General features: G+C 38.8%; 1 protein-coding gene across 1 annotated transcript in view; it reads right to left on the bottom strand.

Annotated features, from left to right (window-relative positions):
* Positions 1-21,737, bottom strand: part of TENM3 (teneurin transmembrane protein 3) — a 207,118-nt gene that overhangs the window by 107,165 nt on the left and 78,216 nt on the right. The window contains exons 4-9 of the mRNA XM_021711937.1: positions 17,337-17,551; positions 9,848-10,058; positions 9,389-9,490; positions 9,003-9,197; positions 7,705-7,905; positions 796-981 (exon numbers count right to left, since the gene is read on the bottom strand). Of these exons, the coding sequence (XP_021567612.1) occupies positions 796-981; positions 7,705-7,905; positions 9,003-9,197; positions 9,389-9,490; positions 9,848-10,058; positions 17,337-17,551 (1,110 nt within the window). The remainder of the gene's footprint in view (positions 1-795; positions 982-7,704; positions 7,906-9,002; positions 9,198-9,388; positions 9,491-9,847; positions 10,059-17,336; positions 17,552-21,737) is intronic.

Here is a 21,737-nt window from a genome sequence, read left to right on the forward strand (position 1 = left end):
AGTGCTGTACCCTTTCCCTGAAGTGATGTGCACATTTATTACTTACTTTTCTTGTATTTTCCTAAATTGAACATTTCATTTCTGTGATTCAAATGGTAAAAGCAAAGTCACTGAATATCTTGGAAATATGGTACCATTTATGTTTTGGATACTTTTGTATCCACGCTAAACACCATGTATGTACTAATATTTTGATCTTAAACACCCATCTGATTGTTTCATTAAACCTACAGATGTCCATAGATGTCACTGTCTTTGAAAAAGTGTTAAAGATATGGATTTGTTTAAGCATAGCTGGACTTGGCATTTCATACGACTTTATTTCTCATGATACCACCACATGCAGTCATAAAAAGTCAAACTTCTTTTATACACTCAAGATATGGACGAGCCTAAGATGCGTGACTCTGGAATCGACAGAGGCCCCCCAAGATCAGATATGTTAAAAAAATTTAAAAAAATATTTTTTTCTAAAGCAAAAAGCATGACTGCTCTTAAGAGATGCGGTGGCAATATGGAACATTAAGAAGCAGCGGTCACTGAAGGCTTATTTACCGGCGAAGAATGGAATGCACGTTATGTGAGTCCGTGTGTGTGGCCGTCGCAGAAAGCGATGGACACGTGTGGCCGCTGTTCTCAAAGAACCGAACTGCCGCGGTAAACCGACAACCGTACCGGAAAGCGACTGCCCTCGGAGGGAAGAGCAGTGAAAAAGTGAGGCGTCTTCCGGGTTGCCAGCGGCCGCCGCCGGGCTCTCCCGTGGCCCGCGGGGACGGGCGGCGCGCAGGGGCCTACCGATCGTGCAGTGCTCTCCGTTCCATCCCTGGCTGCATTCGCACTTGCCGTCCCTGCAGGTCCCGTGCTCGGCACAGCGCGGGTGGCAGGCTCTCTGGTCACACGCCGGGCCGGTCCAGCCTTCCTCACAGCGACACGTGCCCCCCAGGCAGACGCCGTGCGAGCCGCAGTCCACCGCACAGATTTCTGGGAAGGAGAAACAGGAAGCGGGGCAGGGAGCACAGGGGCGGGATGGGCGCGTTAGCGGGCTGCGCTGCTTCTTCCGCGCAGAGGGGCTTGCAGGTGAAGCGCCCGCTCGCGGGAAAGAAAAGCCACAGGCATCTGCAAACGTCCTGAGCACATTTCGGCATCGACTGCGAGGGATTAGCCAGGGGAGAACGCAGCCTGGTTCGTCCCCCATGTGACTACACACGGCTGCAATCGGGCCTCCAGGGCACGGGACAACTGCTACCTTGTCGTTCGTTCGTTCTTTTTTTTTGGAGTCGGAGTCTCACTCCGTCGCCCAGGCTGGAGGGCAGGGGCCGCTCCCGGGCCTCGACCCGCCGGGCTCCGGCGATCCTCCCGCCTCCGCCTTCCGAGTGGCTGGAACTACAGGCGCGCGCTACCACGCCCGGCTCATCTTTGGATTTCTTGTGGAGGTGAGGGCTCGCCAAGTTGCCCGGGCGGGTCTCGAACCCGCGGGCTCGGGCCATCCACTCACCTCGGCCTCCCAAAGCGCTGGGATGACAGGCTGAGCCACTGAGCCCGGTTCATAATTTCTTTAGAAAATATTTTCTACATGAAATGTTTTCTACAGAAAATATTTTATACATCGATATATAGATATAATAGTAAAATTTATGTACACCTATCTGAGAATATCTTTTGGTAGTCAATAAAACACACACACACGCTTTCCAAATTAGTGAAATATATCAGCACTGAGCATCTCGGGAATCTAATAGGACTTAGTTTTCATGCATATGGCAAGAATGGAAAAGGAATTATTTCTAATGCCACATATGTTTAAATATTCAAAAACTTTTATTAAGAATAACCTACTATAGTAAGTACATTGGTTTGCCTCTGTCACACAGACATGTTGGTTTAAATAAAAGACTTTGTTGTTTTTCCTATTCAGTAGATTTGTACCACTGACAGATACAAATTTCTTAGTCCACATAGTAGAAAACCAGTTGAAGTATATATATATATACATCTATCTATCTATCTATCTATCTATCTATCTATCTATCTATCTATCTATATATGTATAATTATTGACTTGGTCATTTTGCAAAACAAGGTTTCTCAGCGACTAGAATTCCTGAAAGGAGCACAAGTGACCAAATGACTCCAAACACTGTAATGCCAGGTTAGGGACGTGGAGAGAATTTGGATGTCTGAAGTAAACATTTCTAAAGCTTTCTTAAAAGCTTTATCTAACTAGATCCAATTAGAGAGGGGGGAGAGAGAGAGAGAGAGAGAGAGAGAGAGAGAGGGAGAGAGAGAGAGAGAGAGAGAGAGAGAGAGAGAGAGAGAGAGAGAGAGAGAAGAATCTTGGAAGATTTAACATTTTTTTTTAACATATAAAGTTATAGTTTCCCCCCTGCCCCAAGATTGTAAGACTATTGTTTTGTTTTGGTTTTCTTGCAAAAATAAAATACTGAACAATAAGAACCTGAAATCATTTCTAGCCAACAGAAAGTATACCAAATTTTTTAAATTAAAAAATAGTAACCGTTTAGGTAGTCAGATGCTCCTGTTTTTCCCAATCATTACCAAATAACATTTCTTGGACACCATAATCCTTTATCTCACAGGCTAACTTTAAACACCATGTCAAGGCACTATGAGAATTGTCATTTCTTATAAACAACATCCAGGAGAATTAACTGGAAGAAAGTAGCACAAGGCTTTTTTCATGCCACACTTTCTATCTTCTTTGAATTAAATTTTTGATTAAGAGATCCAAGATACTTTGATTAACTTCAGAGAAACATAACATCAACTCAGCTCCAGAATCAAGAGGTTTCTTTCTGAGGTACCCTTTTTATTCAATCTAATCAATTTTTCATTAGGGTAAAGGTGTTTATCAGCGTTTAGCACACTAGCTTTGAGCAAGGTGCGTCAATCTTTGTAATGAACTTATTAATTAGAGTTAATTTAATTGAAGTGGAATTGAAGGGCTAATTAATGGACAAATTGCTGATGAAGACAGAGGAAAGCTCTGTTGCTTTAAACCTATAAACTTTCTGAGAGCAATAATTCATTTCTTCTCTTTTAGCAGCTTACCTAAATGGTTTTTCTGGTATAAAATGTACTCTTACTGAATTTAGATATCGGAAGGTCTTTCCACAACAACAATAGAGGTAATGAGTAAAGTGGTTTTCTTTAGGATTCATTTAGATAGAAATTGAGATTATACTGCTTATAAACTTTAAGCCACAAATGTCAATTAACAGCACTGTTTTTATAAGCTTTAAATGAGAACTATGCAACAGACAGCTACAATTGAGGCACATGAGACAAAACATTTTTACATCGTGAGTAGAAACATATTTGAAATCTTTACTGTTAATTGCAACCAAGTTTTCTGGCCTTCTGTAGCTAATAGTAAAGTTTAATAAAGATTTTTTCTGTACTTAATTACTTTCTTCAAAAGAAGAGTACTGTATTCATTATGCAACTCTATGCACAGAATTTTACATATGTTAAGTTTCTGTTTTGCAATGAGGATATAAAGATAAATAGGACAAAGATCTCCTCTCACCATGACTAAACAGTCATTTATTATACAGGTAAAATTAGTTTTTTAACTAGCAAAATAATTACAGCAGCATGAAAAGAATCAGTCTAAATACGTAAAATAATGATATGTGATTTTGGCAGCCAATTTAATCTTTTAATTAACATTTGTATCTTTTTTGGCTATTCATAGCAATACCATTTATGAAGAGGCCTGAATTACTTTTTGAGCTACTTAATATCAATGACAAACTACCTCTTACACCATAATTCAGGTAATGTATTATAATAACTCAGGTAATGTATTATAATAACTTTAAAAGAAACAAAAAAGGGGCTATTATGCTTGTTCCTTTCCTACTTGGATAACTGTGGGAAGCAAATCAGAATAGCGACTGAAAGCAAGTATTATTTTACAACTGGTCTCAGTCTATTTTACTGGTGGAGGCCTAAGAGACCTGAACCAAGCAGCTTTAGTATATATGTAATTATACCTATAAAATTTAATTGGATACTTTTTGTGGAAAGAATGTTTTAGTGTAGATAAAAACTCAACAGAAACCACTACATGCTTGTTTTGGTTCTTGTAATTATAGAATATATTTTTAAGAACAGAGGACAAAGCAAGTTGACGTGTTATTTAAAATAATACCACGTACCCACGCTTGATAAATGTCGGTTGGCGACCATTTCCTAAAACTCTCTAGTGAGAAATTTAAGGCCTTCTCTCTAATCCGGATTTCATTTTATGTTTTCACTCTTCTCTATCCTATATATGCTATTTACTCTAGTGGACATGAATTTTCTAACCAAAGTTTCGGGTTCCCCAAGCTGTCCAGAGATGTACTGCCAAAAAATAGGAGATGATGAATAAAATAGGAAGAAAGAAAGGGCGAGAAGGAGGAACAAAGGAATGAGAGAAATGAGAGAGGAAGGAAGAGAGAAGAAAATGCAATTCATAGGAGATCAGAGTGGGAGGCAGAAAGGAAGAAAAGTTGCTTCTTGAACTAATAAATCTACTTTGGGCTCAACAGAAAATCTTCATCAGTGTTACAAATTAGCCTAGAGAAAGCTTCCTTTAGCCTGGGCTTCCAGGATTCGATTTGTAGTAGGTGAACAGCAGTAGGTAAGTCTGTCATGCTGACACTGGTTCACAGGGAAGCAGAGATGTCACCCAAGTTTCTCAAAAGGCCAGGAAATAGTGATTTGTAGAAACTGCTAGTCCTTTTTTCCTTGCCAAAAACAAGTATGTGAATTAGCTACTAGCAAGATTTCATTTAATTGTATGTCATTATATGATATTAATAGAGTAAATAATTTGCATTTCACAAATGTCACACTTGGGGAACCATATCCAAATCAGTCCTATTATGTGGAAGCTCTTCTGAACTAAGGAAGAATTAAGTATGGCAAAGTACAAGTAGCCCTAAGAATACTTCCACCGCAGCTACTACTATCACCACCTCTACCACTTCTACCAATGGTGAATACTTACTGAGTGCTTATTGTATAAGGCACTATTCTAAGTGCGTGTCACACGTGAACTCATTTAATCCTTACCACAATTGTATAAAGCAGTCCTATTATTAACCCCACTTTACGGGAAAAGAAACTGAGGCACAGAGAAGTTAAATAACTTGCCTAATATCTTACTACTAATGAATGGCCAGTCCGAAATTGGAACCCAGGCAGTTCAGCGTTTGAGTCCGTGTTCTTAATCCCTTACTGTTAAATAATGGGTTTAAAGAAGAGGACCTTCGGTCTGGGCAATACAGAGGAGACAGACTCCTGCAGTAAATCTCAGCTTGATGCAGAACGTTTTTATTTATTTATTTATTCACTGCTAGTCGAATCTGTCCTTTTTCTTTCTCATTCCTCCTCTTTCTCCTTTCTGTCTTCTTCCTCTTTCTCTTTCGCATCTCCTTTCCCTTCTCCTTTCTCATTTCTTTGTCCTCTTCTTTTCAAAAAATATTTTTGCTGAGTTTTGAGCAGTCAAACATAACTCTCGCTCTCTTCTACCCAATCAGCCAACTTTCTAGCCTCATTCAGAGACACTAACGTGAGTCCCCATTTCCCTTGCTTCCGATTTACAGCTTTTCTCACCAAACTGCTCAATTCTGCTTTTTCAGTAAGTCCTACCTGTTCTTCCGTTAACATGCCCCTCAGATTCATCCTTTTCATTTCTACTCTGTCTCCGAACTAATTCCTGCTCTCATCACCTCACGCTTGGGGGAAAGCCCTCTAACTTGTCTTCTAGCCATCAGTCTCACTATGCAGGCTCTGACACAGACTCCACATGAGAGTTCTCTTGAGACAGGACTCTCATTGTGCTAGTAAGCACTTTTTATTAGTGAATTATCCATCATCTAAACTATCATTTCTGTGCTGTACTTCCCACAATTGGGGCCAACCAATTCTTACCTCCAAGTATTCTCATTTTTGTTCACTGTTTTATATATACAATAGTATTTCTTATAGTTTTAGAACTGTAATAGTAGTACAGGATGCTACTATTTGCTGATAGTAGTATAGGATGAGTATCCCTTATTCAAAATGCTTGGGGCCAGAAGTATTTAGGATTTCAGATTTTGAAATATTTGCAGAATACATACCTGAGCAGCTTCTCCGATCTAAAATTCCAAATCTAAAACACTGCTGTGAACATTTCCTTTGAATGTCATGTTGGTGCCCCCCAAAATTTTGAATTTTGGAGCATTTCAAACTTTGGATTAGGAATGTTCAGCTGTAGTGGTGTGGTGGTAGAAGCTATATTTAGAATTTATTATGGGACAAGCGTTGTACCGAGTCCTTTATATACATTATTTCAATTAATCTCCACAGTCCCTTTGTGATACATGTCCTATGGTTTTATAGGTGAGTAAACGGAGGCATATATCAATTTGCCTAAGGTGACAGAGCTATTAAGAAGGAGAGGTTTGGTATGAACCCATAAATCTGATTTCACGGTCTATGCTCCTTTAGCACTCTCCAATACTGCTCCCTAGTCAAAAAATCTACTGCCTCCCCCACCCTGCCATCTTGAAATGAAGGAAAGAAATGTCAATAGAAATCTCCTCGCAAACTTCCCACATTCATCAAGGTAGAATCACTCCTTTAAAGGTTCACTGAATTTAGCATATTATTATTCCAGGTAACACTCCATACAATGTTGAACTAGAATGTACTAGTTTCTAATCATTTCATGTGGTTTTTCATCTTATCTCTCTAATTAAACTGTAATCTTCTACACAGCAATGGCATCTTTTCATACTGTGACTTCTAAGTGGTTCATGGAATCAGTTCATGAATTGCCATCAGCATCTTAAAAAAATAAAACAGACTTGAAAAAAACAATGTGTGTCATTTTGTAAAATGTGTGTTTCAATTCTGTATGTGCATGTATTCTTATACTAGGTCACAGTGTAATGACCACATTTTAAACTATAGGTCAGACACTGCTCTCAAGGCAGAAAAAAAAAAGAAAGTAAGAAAAGAGACACTGCTAAGTCATGGTAAAAAAAAAAAAATTGGAAGGTCATTGTTCTAGATGGCATGCAAGATTTCTTTTATTCTTTCAGGGACTATCACAATACCAAGTACGTAGTAAACGCTCAATAAGAACTTGGTTGACTGAATCAAATTACTACATGCCATTTCTAGTATAATCATATTATTATAATTAACAGTGTTAAACCATTATACATATCATAATATCTATATAGATATATACGCATCTCTTTGTTGTGATCATGTTTAGTCTTACACTGTCAAGTAACTTTTTAAAAATTGAGGCTCTCTGTTTATAAGAGAATCTTCTTATGTCCTCAAACCATACTTAGGCCTCTAGGAAGGCTAGTTTTCATCAGTAGTTCCAAAAAGTGAGAGTTAAGAAGACAGAGTATCTTCTGCAAATAAAAGATTATTCTTCCCAGCGATACTAATGGGGAAATTTTAATGACAAATTGGGTAAGCCTGGTTCTTTCCTTTTTTATAAAACAACTACATTTCATTACTTTTAATATTCATTTCTATAAAATTAAAAATTTGTATTAAAACTTTTTTAATTTGGAATTTTTACACTAAAATTTGCATTAAGTTTAATAAGTGTGTTTTAAAAATTAAAATAGCATCTTTAGCTACATAATATTAAGCACTCAGTTGTACTGCAATGATTAACCTCACCATTTGAGCAGTCTGGGCCGGTCCAATTAGGGTCACACGTGCAGGAGCCACTTTCCTGAAGATATGTTCCGTGACCAGAGCACTGGTCTGGACACATGGTCTTTAGTATTTCACAATTGCTACCACCCCATCCTGGATTGCAGTGACATTCCCCATGGATACACACACCATGATTAGAACATCCAGGGTCTAGACAGTCAGCTAGTACAAAGAAAAGAATAATTTTATTAAATCTAGAAACTATCACAGTACATGCAGAATAAATAATTAAATAGCAATATAGTTTATGTGAAAATTTGGGTTAACCAAATATTTACCTATAATTTTCTGAAATGTTTCTGAAAATGCAAAGAATTATAATACAATAAGGCATTAAGAACCAGTCCAATGCCATTTAGGTAACTGAGACTCTTGCAAGGCTTTGCAATTTCCATGAATTACACACATAGGCTCTAGAGGTTTCAGGCTATTGGTCTCTGTTCTACCTAATCAGAGAGTAATAAGTATTGCCTTCTCTATAACAAAATCTGTATCAGCTGACCTAATCCATGACCACTGAGCACTGACAGCTGCATGGGATCTTCACAATGTTTGAGAAATAAATGAGTTGCATACTCTTCTATCCTTCTTAATTCACTTTAATGTGCTTTAGATGACGAGATTTAATTTAGCAATTTGACTCAATAAAACTTTACACTTGTAGGGTCAATGGCCTGAAAATTTAATTCCAGAGACTTAATTGCATTACTTTGTGTGTGCAGATCAATAAAATCAATTTGATTGAAGAACAGAAATGGTGCTTTTTTGCTTTTTGAAAAAACAATTTAACTGCACTTTATAGTATAGTATCTTGACTCTCATCATTATACATATACAATTATGGAACGAATCCATGATATCATACTTTTTTTTTCACTAGCATATTATGTTCAAAATTCTGTCTTCCTAGTGATGCCAAAGTGCGAGATTTAGAAGCTGGCATCAATGTGAAAAACGATTAAAAAAAAAAAAGTCAACAGTCCATTGTTGGTTTCAAGACACAAATGTTTGCTTACTTTCTCAGTGTGAGAAAAAAAGAATCACTTACGCCCCTGAAAAAGAGTACAGGGGCTCTTTGGGATTTGTTCTGTTTATTAGCGAAAATGTTAATACAACAATACATTTATAAATATGGAAATCAAAACTACTTTCATAAGAAAGCATATAAAAAGAGGACTCCATCTGCCAAACGCAAGTTACAGATATGACGTTTCTTTATGAAGATAACAACAGGCTTCTGCAAATATTGACACGTTTACCTTCTTCACAGTTTTCTCCTTTGTATCCCGAGTTGCAAGCACAAGAGCCCATGATACAAATCCCACGACCCCCACACTGTGGGTCAATACACTGGGTAGTCGGTACATCACACTCGGTGCCCTTCCAGCCGCTGAAGCAGAGGCAGCGGCCCTTGGAGTACTGCCCGTTGCCACTACATAACACGGGACAGGCCGCTGTGAAACGAGACACGACAGAGGAATTAACGACCACATTTTCCATCGAGCTTCTGAAAGAAAAGGCACCTCGCTGGAACAAGTGATATGCCAGGTTTCCCCCTTTCTTTCCTGTCTTGGTAGTTTTCCGAATTACTTGTGCTGCTACAGCTTATCTATATCGGTTTAAGAAAAGAATCTAACTTGCATACCTCTTGAACAATCCGGACCCAGAAATCCTGGAAAACAATGGCAAGTTCCAGAAACACACTCTCCATTTCCATGGCAATTTCGGGGGCATTCCACCACAGACTCTGAAGAAAGAAAGAAGGAACGCTTGGGGTGTAGCCTGCCTCTTGCAAAAAGATAAACTGTGTCACTCTGATCTTCATTTATGCTAGATTATCTGAATTGTAAAGCAGAGCACTGCCACTTCAAACTGATTTTAAAGTATTTTCACGATGGATTTTCCTCTCCCAAGGTAATTCCAAATATTTTCTTTCAGTGCTTCATGGTCTGTCACATTATTCACAAATCAACAATTTAAAAGCACTTCTCACATTTTATGGGAGCACCCAGTCACCCCAAATTGGTAAAGATAATTTAGTTTCTATTCAACAGAGCGTTTAGGCTGTAGCCAGGACAAAAACTGCCTGGAAGACTGTTCTTACCTATAACGATGGTATTAAAGGACACCTGCTCTGCATTTTTCCCATCATTATAAAAAGCCAGATGCCAGATTCCGGAGTCCAAGTACTGGATGAAGCCGGCCTCGTGCAGGCTCACGGACCTCGCCTGGCGTCCCGCTCGCTCGGCCTCCAGCAGGCTCCGCTGCTCTCGGGCAATCAGCCTGCTGCCATCCAGGAGCTCCACGAAGTCGTACTGGGGGGACAACCAGCAGCAAGAGGAAATAACAGGGGACTGTGCTTCTCTTTTCCCTAAGCCTTCTTCCTCTGCTTTAATAAATACATCGTTAGAAAGAACTCCTGATGCACAGGACCACGTGCAGGAGCCTCTGATGCCTGGCATCTGCAGGGCGTCGGAAGGCTACTCACGTTTTGTTGTCTTTTACTGGGCAGTAGGGTTTCCAAATTTATTTAATTCTCCTGGCCGATACAAGGTTTGATGAGTTTATGCAGTTTGAGGATGCCAACACAAAATCCACACAAACTCATGTTTCAAATACACAGGCTTATTTTATTTTTAACGAATGAATTGATTTTTTTATTGATATATAAGAGTTGGGAGAGGTCCATGTGATGTTTGGATACCAGTATACAATGTGCTATGATCAAACCAGGGTAACTGGGATACCCATCACCTCAAACATTCATCTCTTCCATGTGTTGGGAACGTACAAGTCCTCTCTTCTAGCTGTCTGGCAAGAGGGAACCCCAACACCCAGAATTAATCGAGGGTAGGCAGGCCCATTGTAGTGCAGGTTACCTCTGCTAGGTAAGTGTTCTGGGAACCCATCAGCATCAGTGTAGCAGCTACCATTGTTGTGAGAGGCTGCATTCGGCTTCAGTGAATTTCTTGGGGGGAGATTCTTTCAGCGCATTTGCCCACTTCATGGTGAGTGATTTACATGCATACCTGCCCACACTGAGCTGAGTGTTCAGCAGTTTTTGACCAAAAATGACATGACCCCTGTGTCCCACCTTTCCTATGCATCTGTTCTTGCCCAAGCTCAAAAGCTGTTTTGAGCAGTGGAAAAGCATCTCGATAGGTGTATTGCATCAAACGGAGAGTACTTTGAAGGTGATTGGGTTTAAACATGTCAGGATAAATACACGATTTTTTATAAACAGTTTTTTGGCCCCTCCTTGTATACAATAAGTTATTAACTGTAATTTCCCTAACTGTACTATCGAATACTAGCAATTGGCCTTCTAACTGTATTTTGTACCCATTAACCATCTTCTCTTCAACCCGTCCTCTCTTCCCTTCCCAGTCCCTGGTAGCCACCATTCTATTCTCTACCTCCATGAGATCCACTTTTTAAGCTCCCACATATGAATGATAACATGTGATATCTTTCTGTGATGGGCTTATTTCACGTAACATAATCACCTCCAGTTGCAACTATGCTGCCAGCAGCCTTATTTTAGTTAGACCATTAGATAATCTCCTCAAGAGTATTCTCTTCTGAATACTCATGTAGTAATGACAGCTGTCGAATATTTACTGTCCTGGGATTTTTAATTTATTTATTCAGAGGTCTTGGTCTGTCGTCCAGGCTGGAGTGCAGGGGTGCTCATAGCTCACTGCAGCCTTCGTCTCCTAGGCTCGAGAGATCCTCCTGCCTCAGCCTCCCAAGCAGCTAGGATTGCAGGCATGCACCACGCTGGGCTTGTGCCTGGATTATTTTTTACCTTCACAGGAACCCTTTCAGGAAGGTATTAATATCTGCACTTTACCTATTTATTTATTTTAAAATGTTCTGTATCTTCATTCTTTTTTTTTTTTTTTTTTTGGGAGTCTCACTCTGTTGCTCAGGTTGGAGTGCAGTGGCATGCTCACGGTCACCCCAATGTCGACCTGCTGGGCTCCGGCCATTCTTCCACCTCAGCCTTCCAAGTAGCTGGAACTACAGGCGTGTGGTGCTGCGCCCGGCTAATTTGTTTTGGATTCATTGTAGAGAGGATGTCTCACCAAGTTGCCCGGGATGGTCTTGAACCCATGGGCTCAGGCAATCCACTCGCCTCGGCCTCCCAAAGTGCTGGGATTACAGGTTGAGACATCCAGCCCGGCCTAATATCTGCACTTAAAGATGACGGAAACTGAATCTTGAGGAGCTACAGTAGGGTCAGATGGCTGGTGAGTGGTAGGGTTGGTGTATGAACTTGAGAGCACTTTGTTCCAAGCAGGGTCATTTCCAGCCCACGCCCTCTACCTCTCTTCTTGACCCGGATGTGACCATTTCAAGTACCAGAGAGTAACCTATGGGTTTTTACTTAGTTACCGTTAGGTTAAAAACACCTAACAAGATGATGTTACATCTTTGATCAAAAGTTCAAAAAAGTTAAAGAGTGGAGGCATTCTGAAAGGATGACAGTATCAGTAAATGTACCCAATTACTGTTATGAAGTCTTTCATCATCCAACCTAATTTTTGTTTTGTAAGATTAACCACAAATATTGAGTGGTTGGAAAAATATAAATGGAGAGTTAAAAAAATTAAAAATATGTTAGGTAACAGTGGAGTAAAACCTTGTAACTGGAGATAATACAGTGAATTTGGGAGATACTGAAAAGTCTTTCCAATTAGTTTAATGAAACTTTTTAGATAACAGTTTCTTAAAAGTAGAGAGTTTTAATGTCTATAGACTATATCCAATTTCATTTTATTCCTGAGTAGTGTTTATGGTGAAAAGTACACTATAGTGCTGCATGTATAAATCATCATTATTATTATAAATCATCATAATACGTACATCATTCATGTTCTACTTTCTGAAAGATTCCGTAAGAGAAATTTCATTAGAGGCCTATTTAAGGAAAATATTCTTATATGATTTTTTAAATCCAATCAAACTAAAATAAAATCAGTTGTTGGGATTTCTGAGATACACAGTTAAATAGGTTTGTCACTTTACTGGTCACAGACCTCTACTGTTAATATCAGACATAATTTAGAATATCTAATTCAGTGTCTGACTTATTAAAGTTTTTATTTTAAGTAAAACCATTTTTTGTTCTTTTGCATAATAAAACTGCATTACAACCACATTCAGCTGTGAGAAGTATACGAAAGAGGTATAACTTAATGAGCTTTCAAAAAATTGTTTTCATTTATATCTTACAAGGGTGAAAATAATGACTGGTGTGGATACTTGACCCACATAAATTTCACTGGAATTATATTTTAAATTACTAAAAGAAATTATAGCCGAGCTCGGTGGCTCAGCCTGTAATCCCACGCCTTGGGAGGCTCAGGTGAGTGGATTGCCTGAGCCCATGGGTTTGAGACGCACCTGGGCAACTTGGCGAGACCTCATGTCTACAATAAATTAAAAAAATTAGCCAGGCGTGGTAGCGCGCGCCTGTAGTTCCAGCTACTCAGAAGGCGGAGGCGGAAGGATCGCCGGAGCCCAACAGGTCAAGGCTGCGGGGGCCGGGAGCGGCCACTGCACTCTAGTCTGGGCAACAGAGTGAGACTCCAACTCAAAAAAAAAAATATAAATTATTTCAGCAGTTTTGAAAGGTGTCTCTATCTCAAATAAGCCATTCATTTCCTCATCAGATTTAAACATTTATATTAACATGACAAACAGACAGGAAAAGTTTCTTTTTTGTAGCTCAATGCATATAAACAATTTTCTCCCCTAATATTAAGCACAGTAACTGAAAAATTGAAAGGTAGAAAATACTGAGTTTTATTTTGTCTCTCAAGGAAAAATTGCCTTTATCATAGAAATCACCATTTTTATCACACTGTGATACAAATAAAATTAGGCTGGGGTTGCAGGCATGATGGTGGCAGGGAAGTAGCGGACAAGTTTTGAATATTTACCCGGTTCTAGGCTCTTTTGTAGGGTCATCCATACATGACTTCAGGAGGGCTCTTCAAATACTTAACACTAAAACCATCTCTACCCAAACGAACCAAATTATATGCAATTGAAATATTTAACAATATTAATATTAAATATTCAACCTTTGCTCTTTAGGGTATAAAGTATCACTAAGATTAAACTTGAGTTTTGTTATGTAATACTTATGATGGAGACTTGGGTATGTGTTTTGGGGAAAAAAGGAGTCTTAGGATCTTATGCTATTTTTAGGATGAAATTCTTGGGACTAATTCTTCAGCAGCACTCCTCCAGAAGAGCTATCATGAGATAAAGTTTACATTTGATAAAGGTTTCACATAAGATTAAATTTTCTTAGTGTAAAGCTCCCTTTAAAGGTAATTTGCTTATGATTTTTTTTTTTTTTTTTTGAGTTGGAGTCTCACTCAGTCGCCCAGACTGGAGTGCAGTGGCCGCTCCTGGCCACCGCAGCCTCGACCTGCTGGGCTCCAGTGATCCTTCTGTCTCAGCCTTCCGAGTAGCCAGAATTACAGGCATGTGCTACCACGCCCAGCTGATTTTTTTATTTGTTGCAGAGATGAGGTCTCGCTGCCCAGGCGAGTCTCGAACCCGCGGGCTCAGGCAATCCACTCACCTCAACCTCCCAGAGGCGTGGGATTACAGACTGAGCCACCGAGCCCGGCTGTTTATGATTTACTATTACCAAATACACATGCTTTGAAAATCTTTCTAATTTAAGGTTTCTTTAAACTGCAATGTATTAATTAACAAGATCCTTTGTAAAATCAATAGAAGTTTGCCCATGTTTGTTGTGTATGTGGTGATTATCAAATAGACTATTTAAAAACATAGATTTTTTAAAAAGTATCTTGGTGGTTCACTTCTGAACAGTTAAACTGTATGTTCAATTTAATTCTGTTATTAAAATGATGAGAGCCCAGGATCTATGAATACTTAACTGTATTATTATTATTATTATTGAGTTGGAGTCTCACTCTGTTGCCCAGGCTGGAGTGCAGTGGCATGATCATGGTCACCGCAGCCTTGACCTGCTGGGCTCAGGCGATCCTTCGGCCTCAGCCTTTCAAGTAGCCAGAACTACAGGCACATGCTACCACACCCAACTAAGTTTTGATTTTATTTTATTGTAGGGATGAGGTTTTGCCAAGTTGCCCGGGTTGGTCTCGAGCCCGCGGGCTCAGGCAATCCACTCACCTCGGCCCACCAAAGTGCTGGGTTTACAGGCTGAGCCACTGAGCCTGGCCACTTAACTGTATTCTTAAATTAATTTTTTGGTGATAGCACAGTAAATCATAAGGATATAGAGAGGGAAGAGACTTTAGGGATCACTGGATCCAACGTTCTCATTTTACTGATAGACACTGAGGCTCAGAGAAGTGACTTGTGCAAAGTCACAAAGTCAAAAATGGAAAGATGTGCTTGGAACCCAGGTTTCCAACTCCTATTCCAAAGAGCCATCATGTAATGCACTAAAATGCCACAGTACACTTAACCGTAAAACTTGAATTGCTTCCTTAGGCTTCTAACTGTCCAGGAGAGTGAATCAGGCATCAGGGAGAAGAAAGTCAATTGATTCCTTGGCAACAATCAGACGGACAGATTTATAAAGGGTCACAAAGACTTTCAAAACTCCAGTGACTATTCTGAATGGCTGGCCGATTTTAATTATTTCAGGTTGATTTATTTAACGTTCCCCAGAAACAGAGAAATGTTCAATTTGGGCTGCTTTATAGAATATTTCATGTTTAAACACTGAACTCAGAAAGAGCTGTTTGCTCTGCTGATCCTGAATAAACCAGAAGAAGAAACTATAATGACTGTGAAGCTTAAGAAAATGCATAACCTACTTAAACACATATATTGTGGTGGGAAAGAAAAGAGAATATCACGTGCATTGTGTTGAAATATTAGAAGAATTATGATAAAACCTGAAACTGTACCTTTTATTTCTCTAGTCTTACATGTTATATACAACGGGCAAAGAGTCAACCCTAAATCTTGAAATGCACCTTTCCAGTATATACAAGAGACAATGTAGATCTGAAATTATTTTCTGGAATTTATAAATTGCATGTCCAATGTTGGTGCTCAGCTTAGAGGTATGTTTCTTGAATTACACACAAATAATTTAATCATGTATGTGGTTTCAGTGGAAAAATATTTTTTATATTTCATTGGACAATTGCTACAAATGCAAATCTATCTACTCTAATTAAAGTTATAGAGGCCCTCTTCCAGTTAAGAAAATCCTAGTCGGTGTCACCTATAACATGAACTGAAATCAAATCCAAAATGTAAAAGTAGACACTAGTACCTAATATAAAGTATTTGATGTGCAAGGATTGAGAAAATTTACTTTAATAATATAGATATAAAAAATTTCAAGCAAGAAATTAAAAACACTAAAGCCTGATATTCAAACATTCCAAAGCCATAAAAAAAAAAAATATATATATATATGGATCATGTCCATGATAACATTAGAGAAAGCATGTTGAAATTTTCTTAGTTATCTTTCTTTAAAGATACATTTTCATTATTAGTTTCTGAAAACTCTTGTTCATAATTTATTTCCCTAGGTTATTAAAAAAGCATTTATCTCAAATTACATAATATAAAGCATGCATGAAAATTCTTCAGTCCTTATTTTATAAATCAAACTCAATCAGCATGAAATTCTATGGGTAAATAAACTGATTACCAAATACAACTTTAAGCTCATTCAATTGTCAATTTTAATTAACCAATGACTATATTTTAAATATTTCTCTATTTATTAACTTATAGTTGATTTTGGAAAAAGTGTCAGTTCCAGTTTTATGGTAGGTAATTTAAATAATTTATGGAACCTATTTTAAGCTATAATTCCCAATTTATACACTCTGACCCAGTACTGTATTAGATTCTGAAGAAGCCTATGAAACTGACAGCAGTTCTTCACCTGCAAATTGTTACTGTGAGGGAATTTATGTGCAAGGGAATTGACTTTAAACTTCTTTGATATTAAGGATATTTGAATTGTTTTGAGTTTCATACTAACACGATCATATGAAAGCTCTTTTGTCTGTCTCAGTATTCACCATTCAGATGAGAAATGGAGGTTTGGGTTGATAAGTTCATGCCATCACATTTATGCTTGTGTTCCCATAATTTCTTCTCTAAGAGTAAATTGGGCACAATTTAAATTTTAAAGCGTACATTTTGATCAGAATGAATATATGTTTGAGATGAACATGTTAGGCATGTAGTGCATGAAAAATAAGATAATCTGAAATTATGATAGAATCTTTGTAAAACCCTTTTAGAAAGTCCATGGTATTTTACTAAATGCTCAGATAATGTTCAATATTCATTAAGTTACTCACAAAATTTAGTACATTTTAATCAGTCGATGATCAAAGCCAGGCAGGAAGAAAATACTGTTCTTCCTATCACTGAGTTTAAAAACTTCAAAATAAGTGTTACTTACATCCAAAATTCTTTCTCTTGCAAATGATCAATTAAAAAGTGATCAGTTAACCAAACAGTGAAACTGAAGACACAGAATAACTTAAAGAAACGCAACTAGCCGTGTTCATTTTATTCATGACAAAGCCTGCTCTTACCTGAGTATGGGAAGGTGGTAAGCCTTTTCGACCATATACTCCGATCAATGCATCCTTCTGAAGAGAGATATTGAATTTAAGAAACTGTGGCTGATCAATAAAGAGCTGTGATCTCCAGAAGATCCCGGGAGGAACCTCTTGAATTGCTCTTCGGCCAATATCAAGTTCTCCGGAATCTATGGTGTTATTTTCTTGTGTAAATCCACCTAATTTTCCTGGATGTAAGAGATCCGTGGATGGAGAACAAAACATTTTTTAAAAAGAACAAAACAAAAGCAGGTTTTTGAACTTTTCTGAAAAAGTTCTTTTTACAAAATGCTCATGCATTTCATCTTCTTCTGATACAATGCTCTCATAAAATTTTCACTTTAAAAGTATTTTTGCTAGACGTTGTTGTTATACTAATTCTGATTTAACTCATTCTTGAAGATACTTAAGTCAAAATCCTTTGACTTCCCCAAAGGTATGCCCATTACTAAAGCTGCTTTCACACCTACAGTCTTTCTTTCTCACTTGAAACATAATTATCTTACAAATGATATGTCTTGTTATTTCTTGGGCGAGAAGAGACCTGGTTCTTACCAGTCATTCCAAACATCCCATAACACTGCAAAATGTAAATTAAGGCAGAATGGATTATGAAGATTTCCAAATCAGTCCTTAAGCACATGACAAAACCAATCAATGGCACTGATTCATGTAGTCTTCTCTAAACTATACACTAGCTTAGATGAAAAATCAGAAGCTGGAAGAGAAGGACTAATGGTGACACTGTGAGAAGGTAAGTAGGGAAAAGCTTCCATTCTCGCAAAGCTTTTCAAGTAGGCTGTCACGGCTCCCGTTTTCAACTCACTTTTTGCTTTAGTGGGCACATGGTGTTAACTAGACTTCAAGTGACCTTGAATCCATAGGAACAGAACCTCTCTGCTCCCTGGATCTCTGCCTCCTCTTAGAGGTCATCTCCTCTCTTCCTGCACAGCCTGCTTCTAGGAGACAGACGCAAGACTACTCCTTTTTGGTATGGGGTTCCCCTTTCCCATCTTTGCCAAGATTCTTTCTCCATTATTCTCAGGGGCATGGTGATAGAAGTTCTTCAGTTTGCCATAAGTGGAGATGGTACCCCAATGTCTCTGACACAGAGGCCCAGGAAGACTGAGTAACAGAATCATCCTCTATCGACTAGGGCACTTGATTTTACATCTGAGAGTTGTAGACTACCTTAATGACAGAAGAGACAGTCCTCTAACTATTGAAGGAGTTAGTAGTTTCACACTGCATTCATTTTACCTTGTGTCTGCTAGGGACAGCACTATGGGTGATAAAAAGAAACACAACTCTGGGAGGCTGAGGCGGGAGGATCGACCACTTGAGCCCAGGAGTTTGAGACCAGCCTGAGCAATACAGTGACACCTCATCTTTCTTTTTAAATTTATTTTTTTAAAAAATAGAAAAATATAAACCAAAGAGTAAAATCTTGAGATGATCTATTCTGGCTTCCATAGCTTCTGTCATCACATAGCAACTGCCTGGCTGGGGACAACACCCACAAACTGATACATTAAATGACATCCTAAAACAAAATATGCATCAGGATTAGAGGGAGGTGCTATCACTGTAGGCTGGAGGTTGAAAGATTTCACAGTCGAGTTAGCTCTGAGGTGAACTTTGAAGGACACCTGGATGGAGTTACCGGCTGGGGTTAACGTCATGCTCACAAGCATGGCAGAGGGACTGGACAGCTATTAGGCAAGCAGAGACACCCATCTGGCTAGAGGAGAAGTCTAGAAAACTGGTTTTGGAGTCAGGCAAACCTGGATCTAATTAGCTGTGTGACCTTAAGGAAGATACTAAACCTCATTTAGAAAACCAGGATAGCAACGCAATCACTGGACATCTTTAAGGATTATGCTGTGCAATGTAGGGAGCACTTAGTGCAGAATGTGGCCTTCAGGAGGTGCTGCAAACCTCAGGAGGGTTTGTCATGGGGGTCATGGGAGATGAGGTTGGAAAGGGAAATGTCCCCTGTGAATACCAGGTTAAAGAATACGGTCTTTATACTTTGTTAGTGCTTTTTTGTATTTTGTATTTTCACTCTATCAAAAAGTACAATCAATCACACCTTTTGTCCTGAAAACGCATTGCCAGGAGTGCCCCCAAATGTATACATATTTTAAGAGATGTTATCTATGTATTGCTTTTAGTTCACCATAATCAGAAGTGTCAAGTCACTGACGGTAACCCCTCTGAGCACCGTTTGTAATTGCAGAAGTCAAACATGACTTGTATTCATTTTTTGTTATCACTATATATGGAGTATTACAATTTTTTTTTTCTTTTTTGAGTTGGAGTCTCACTCTGTCACCCAGGCTGGAGTGTAGTGGCACACTCATGGCCACTGCAGTCTTGACCTACTGGGCTCAGGTGACCCTTCTGCCTCAGCCTTCCAGTGCCTGCTGGAACTACAGGCACACGCCACCATGCCTGCCTAATTTTTTGATTTATTGTAGAGATGAGGTCTCACCAAGTTGCCCAGGTTGATCCCGAACTTGTGGGCTCAGGCAATCTTCTCACCTCAGCCTCCCAAAGTGCTGGAATTATAAGCATGAGCCACCGTGTCTGGCAGTATTTGAATTTTAATACAGTTTTTCCTTTCTTGTAATGTGTATACATTTTGGGGCACCTTCTGTATTTACTAGCATCCTATTAATATGCATATCATTTATGGTATGTTAAAAAATATATACTTGAAGAAGACTTATTGTAGGTACATTGCATTTCATTGGCACAAAGGCACTTGCTTTTTTGGTGTGTGTGTGTGTGTGTGTAATGAATAAAAACAGGATTCAGGATGATGAAGGAATATGACCTTTGATCACAGACCAGTTTGCGGCTGATAGGGTCTGAAGCAATTCACAACTAATTCACACTTACAGATACAAGTGACGTTTGAGGGAGAGCATATTACTGGCGAATGTTAGGACTGCTTTCCACCTGGATTACTACATCCTACAAAGACACACGTGTCACCGGTTGCAAAGGACAGCTATCACTAAATGGAGACCCACTAAATGTTCTGAGCAGGCTAAAGGTGAAATGGAATACTGCTTCGAGAACATTAAGGTGCAGTAGAGTGGGAAGCCTGGAAGGGGAGAGAAGGGGGCTGTGCAAGAAAGCTTTGTAAGAAGACATTATTTACAATCTCTCTTCCTCTGCTTTCCCAGTGTCCATGATCATGGCAGATAAGGACCCTTCAGCTATCAGGTCTATTTTTCTTGAACCAATATAGCCATATAAAATGCTCTAAGGAATAAAATTTCAAAATTGAGTTATAGTAATTTTTTTCATATATCAACTCTTAGATTATAAACTGTGCATCATACACACACACACACACACACACACACACCACATATGTATTTTGGAGTTGGGGTCTCACTCTAACATCCAGGCTGGAGTGCAGAGGCATGATCATGGCTCACCACAGACTCCACCTCCTGGGCTCAGGCAGTCGTCCCATCTTAGGCTCTCAAGTAGCTGAAACTGCAGGCATGCGCCACCACACCCAACTAATTATTTGTAGAGACAGGGTCTTGCTATGTTGCCCAGGCTGGTCTTGAACCTCTGAGCTCAGGCAATCTTCCCACCGCCGTCTAAAGTGCTGAACTACAGGCATGCGCCAATGCACTCAGCCACAGGAATCTTAAATATGTATTTTTTATAATAGTACTACTTGTTTATTTTAGTAAAATTAGAACATGGATAAATAAAAAGAGAAAAAAAAACCATAATCCTACCACCCAGATTGTTTTGCTTTCTATTTAAACAGACGTTTTGCTTTACATTTTAAAATATAAGATCAGGGAAACCCCCTCAGGTCCCCTCCCACTATGAGAGCTCTTCCGTCCTCTCAATAAATCCTGCTTTCCCCCTGAAAGTATATATATGAGATCAGTTTTTACTTTCCATTTAGGTGCTTCTGCAAAGAAACAAACATTTGTCATCAGCTAGGTTTTATTGAGAAGATTTAAGGGGTCAGGAAAGAAATGGAACTAATATTTACTGAGAATCTACAACGGGACAGGGTAGTTTCACTTACATATTTTTAATTTCAAAACAACTCCATGAGGTTGGTATCGTTTTGAGATGAGGAAACGAAGACTCAGAGAAGTAAATTATGTGCCCGAAGTGAGCAGTAAAGGTTCACATCAAGGTCTGCATAATTCCAAAAAAACATGTTTTATATCATCATCAGCAAAATCTTTGCTTTTTATTAAAGCAAAGATACTATTTTAAATTATTAAGTTACAAATTGATTTGTCCATTTCATATAAAATCAGACATATTAACTCACTAAACTAAACTAAAGAATCTACTTATAATTTTAGGGCACAGCGTTCTACT

Source organism: Carlito syrichta, unplaced genomic scaffold (genome assembly GCF_000164805.1).
Source record: "Carlito syrichta isolate Samal-C Ts95f unplaced genomic scaffold, Tarsius_syrichta-2.0.1 Scaffold302931, whole genome shotgun sequence".
Taxonomy (NCBI): Eukaryota; Metazoa; Chordata; class Mammalia; order Primates; family Tarsiidae; genus Carlito; species Carlito syrichta.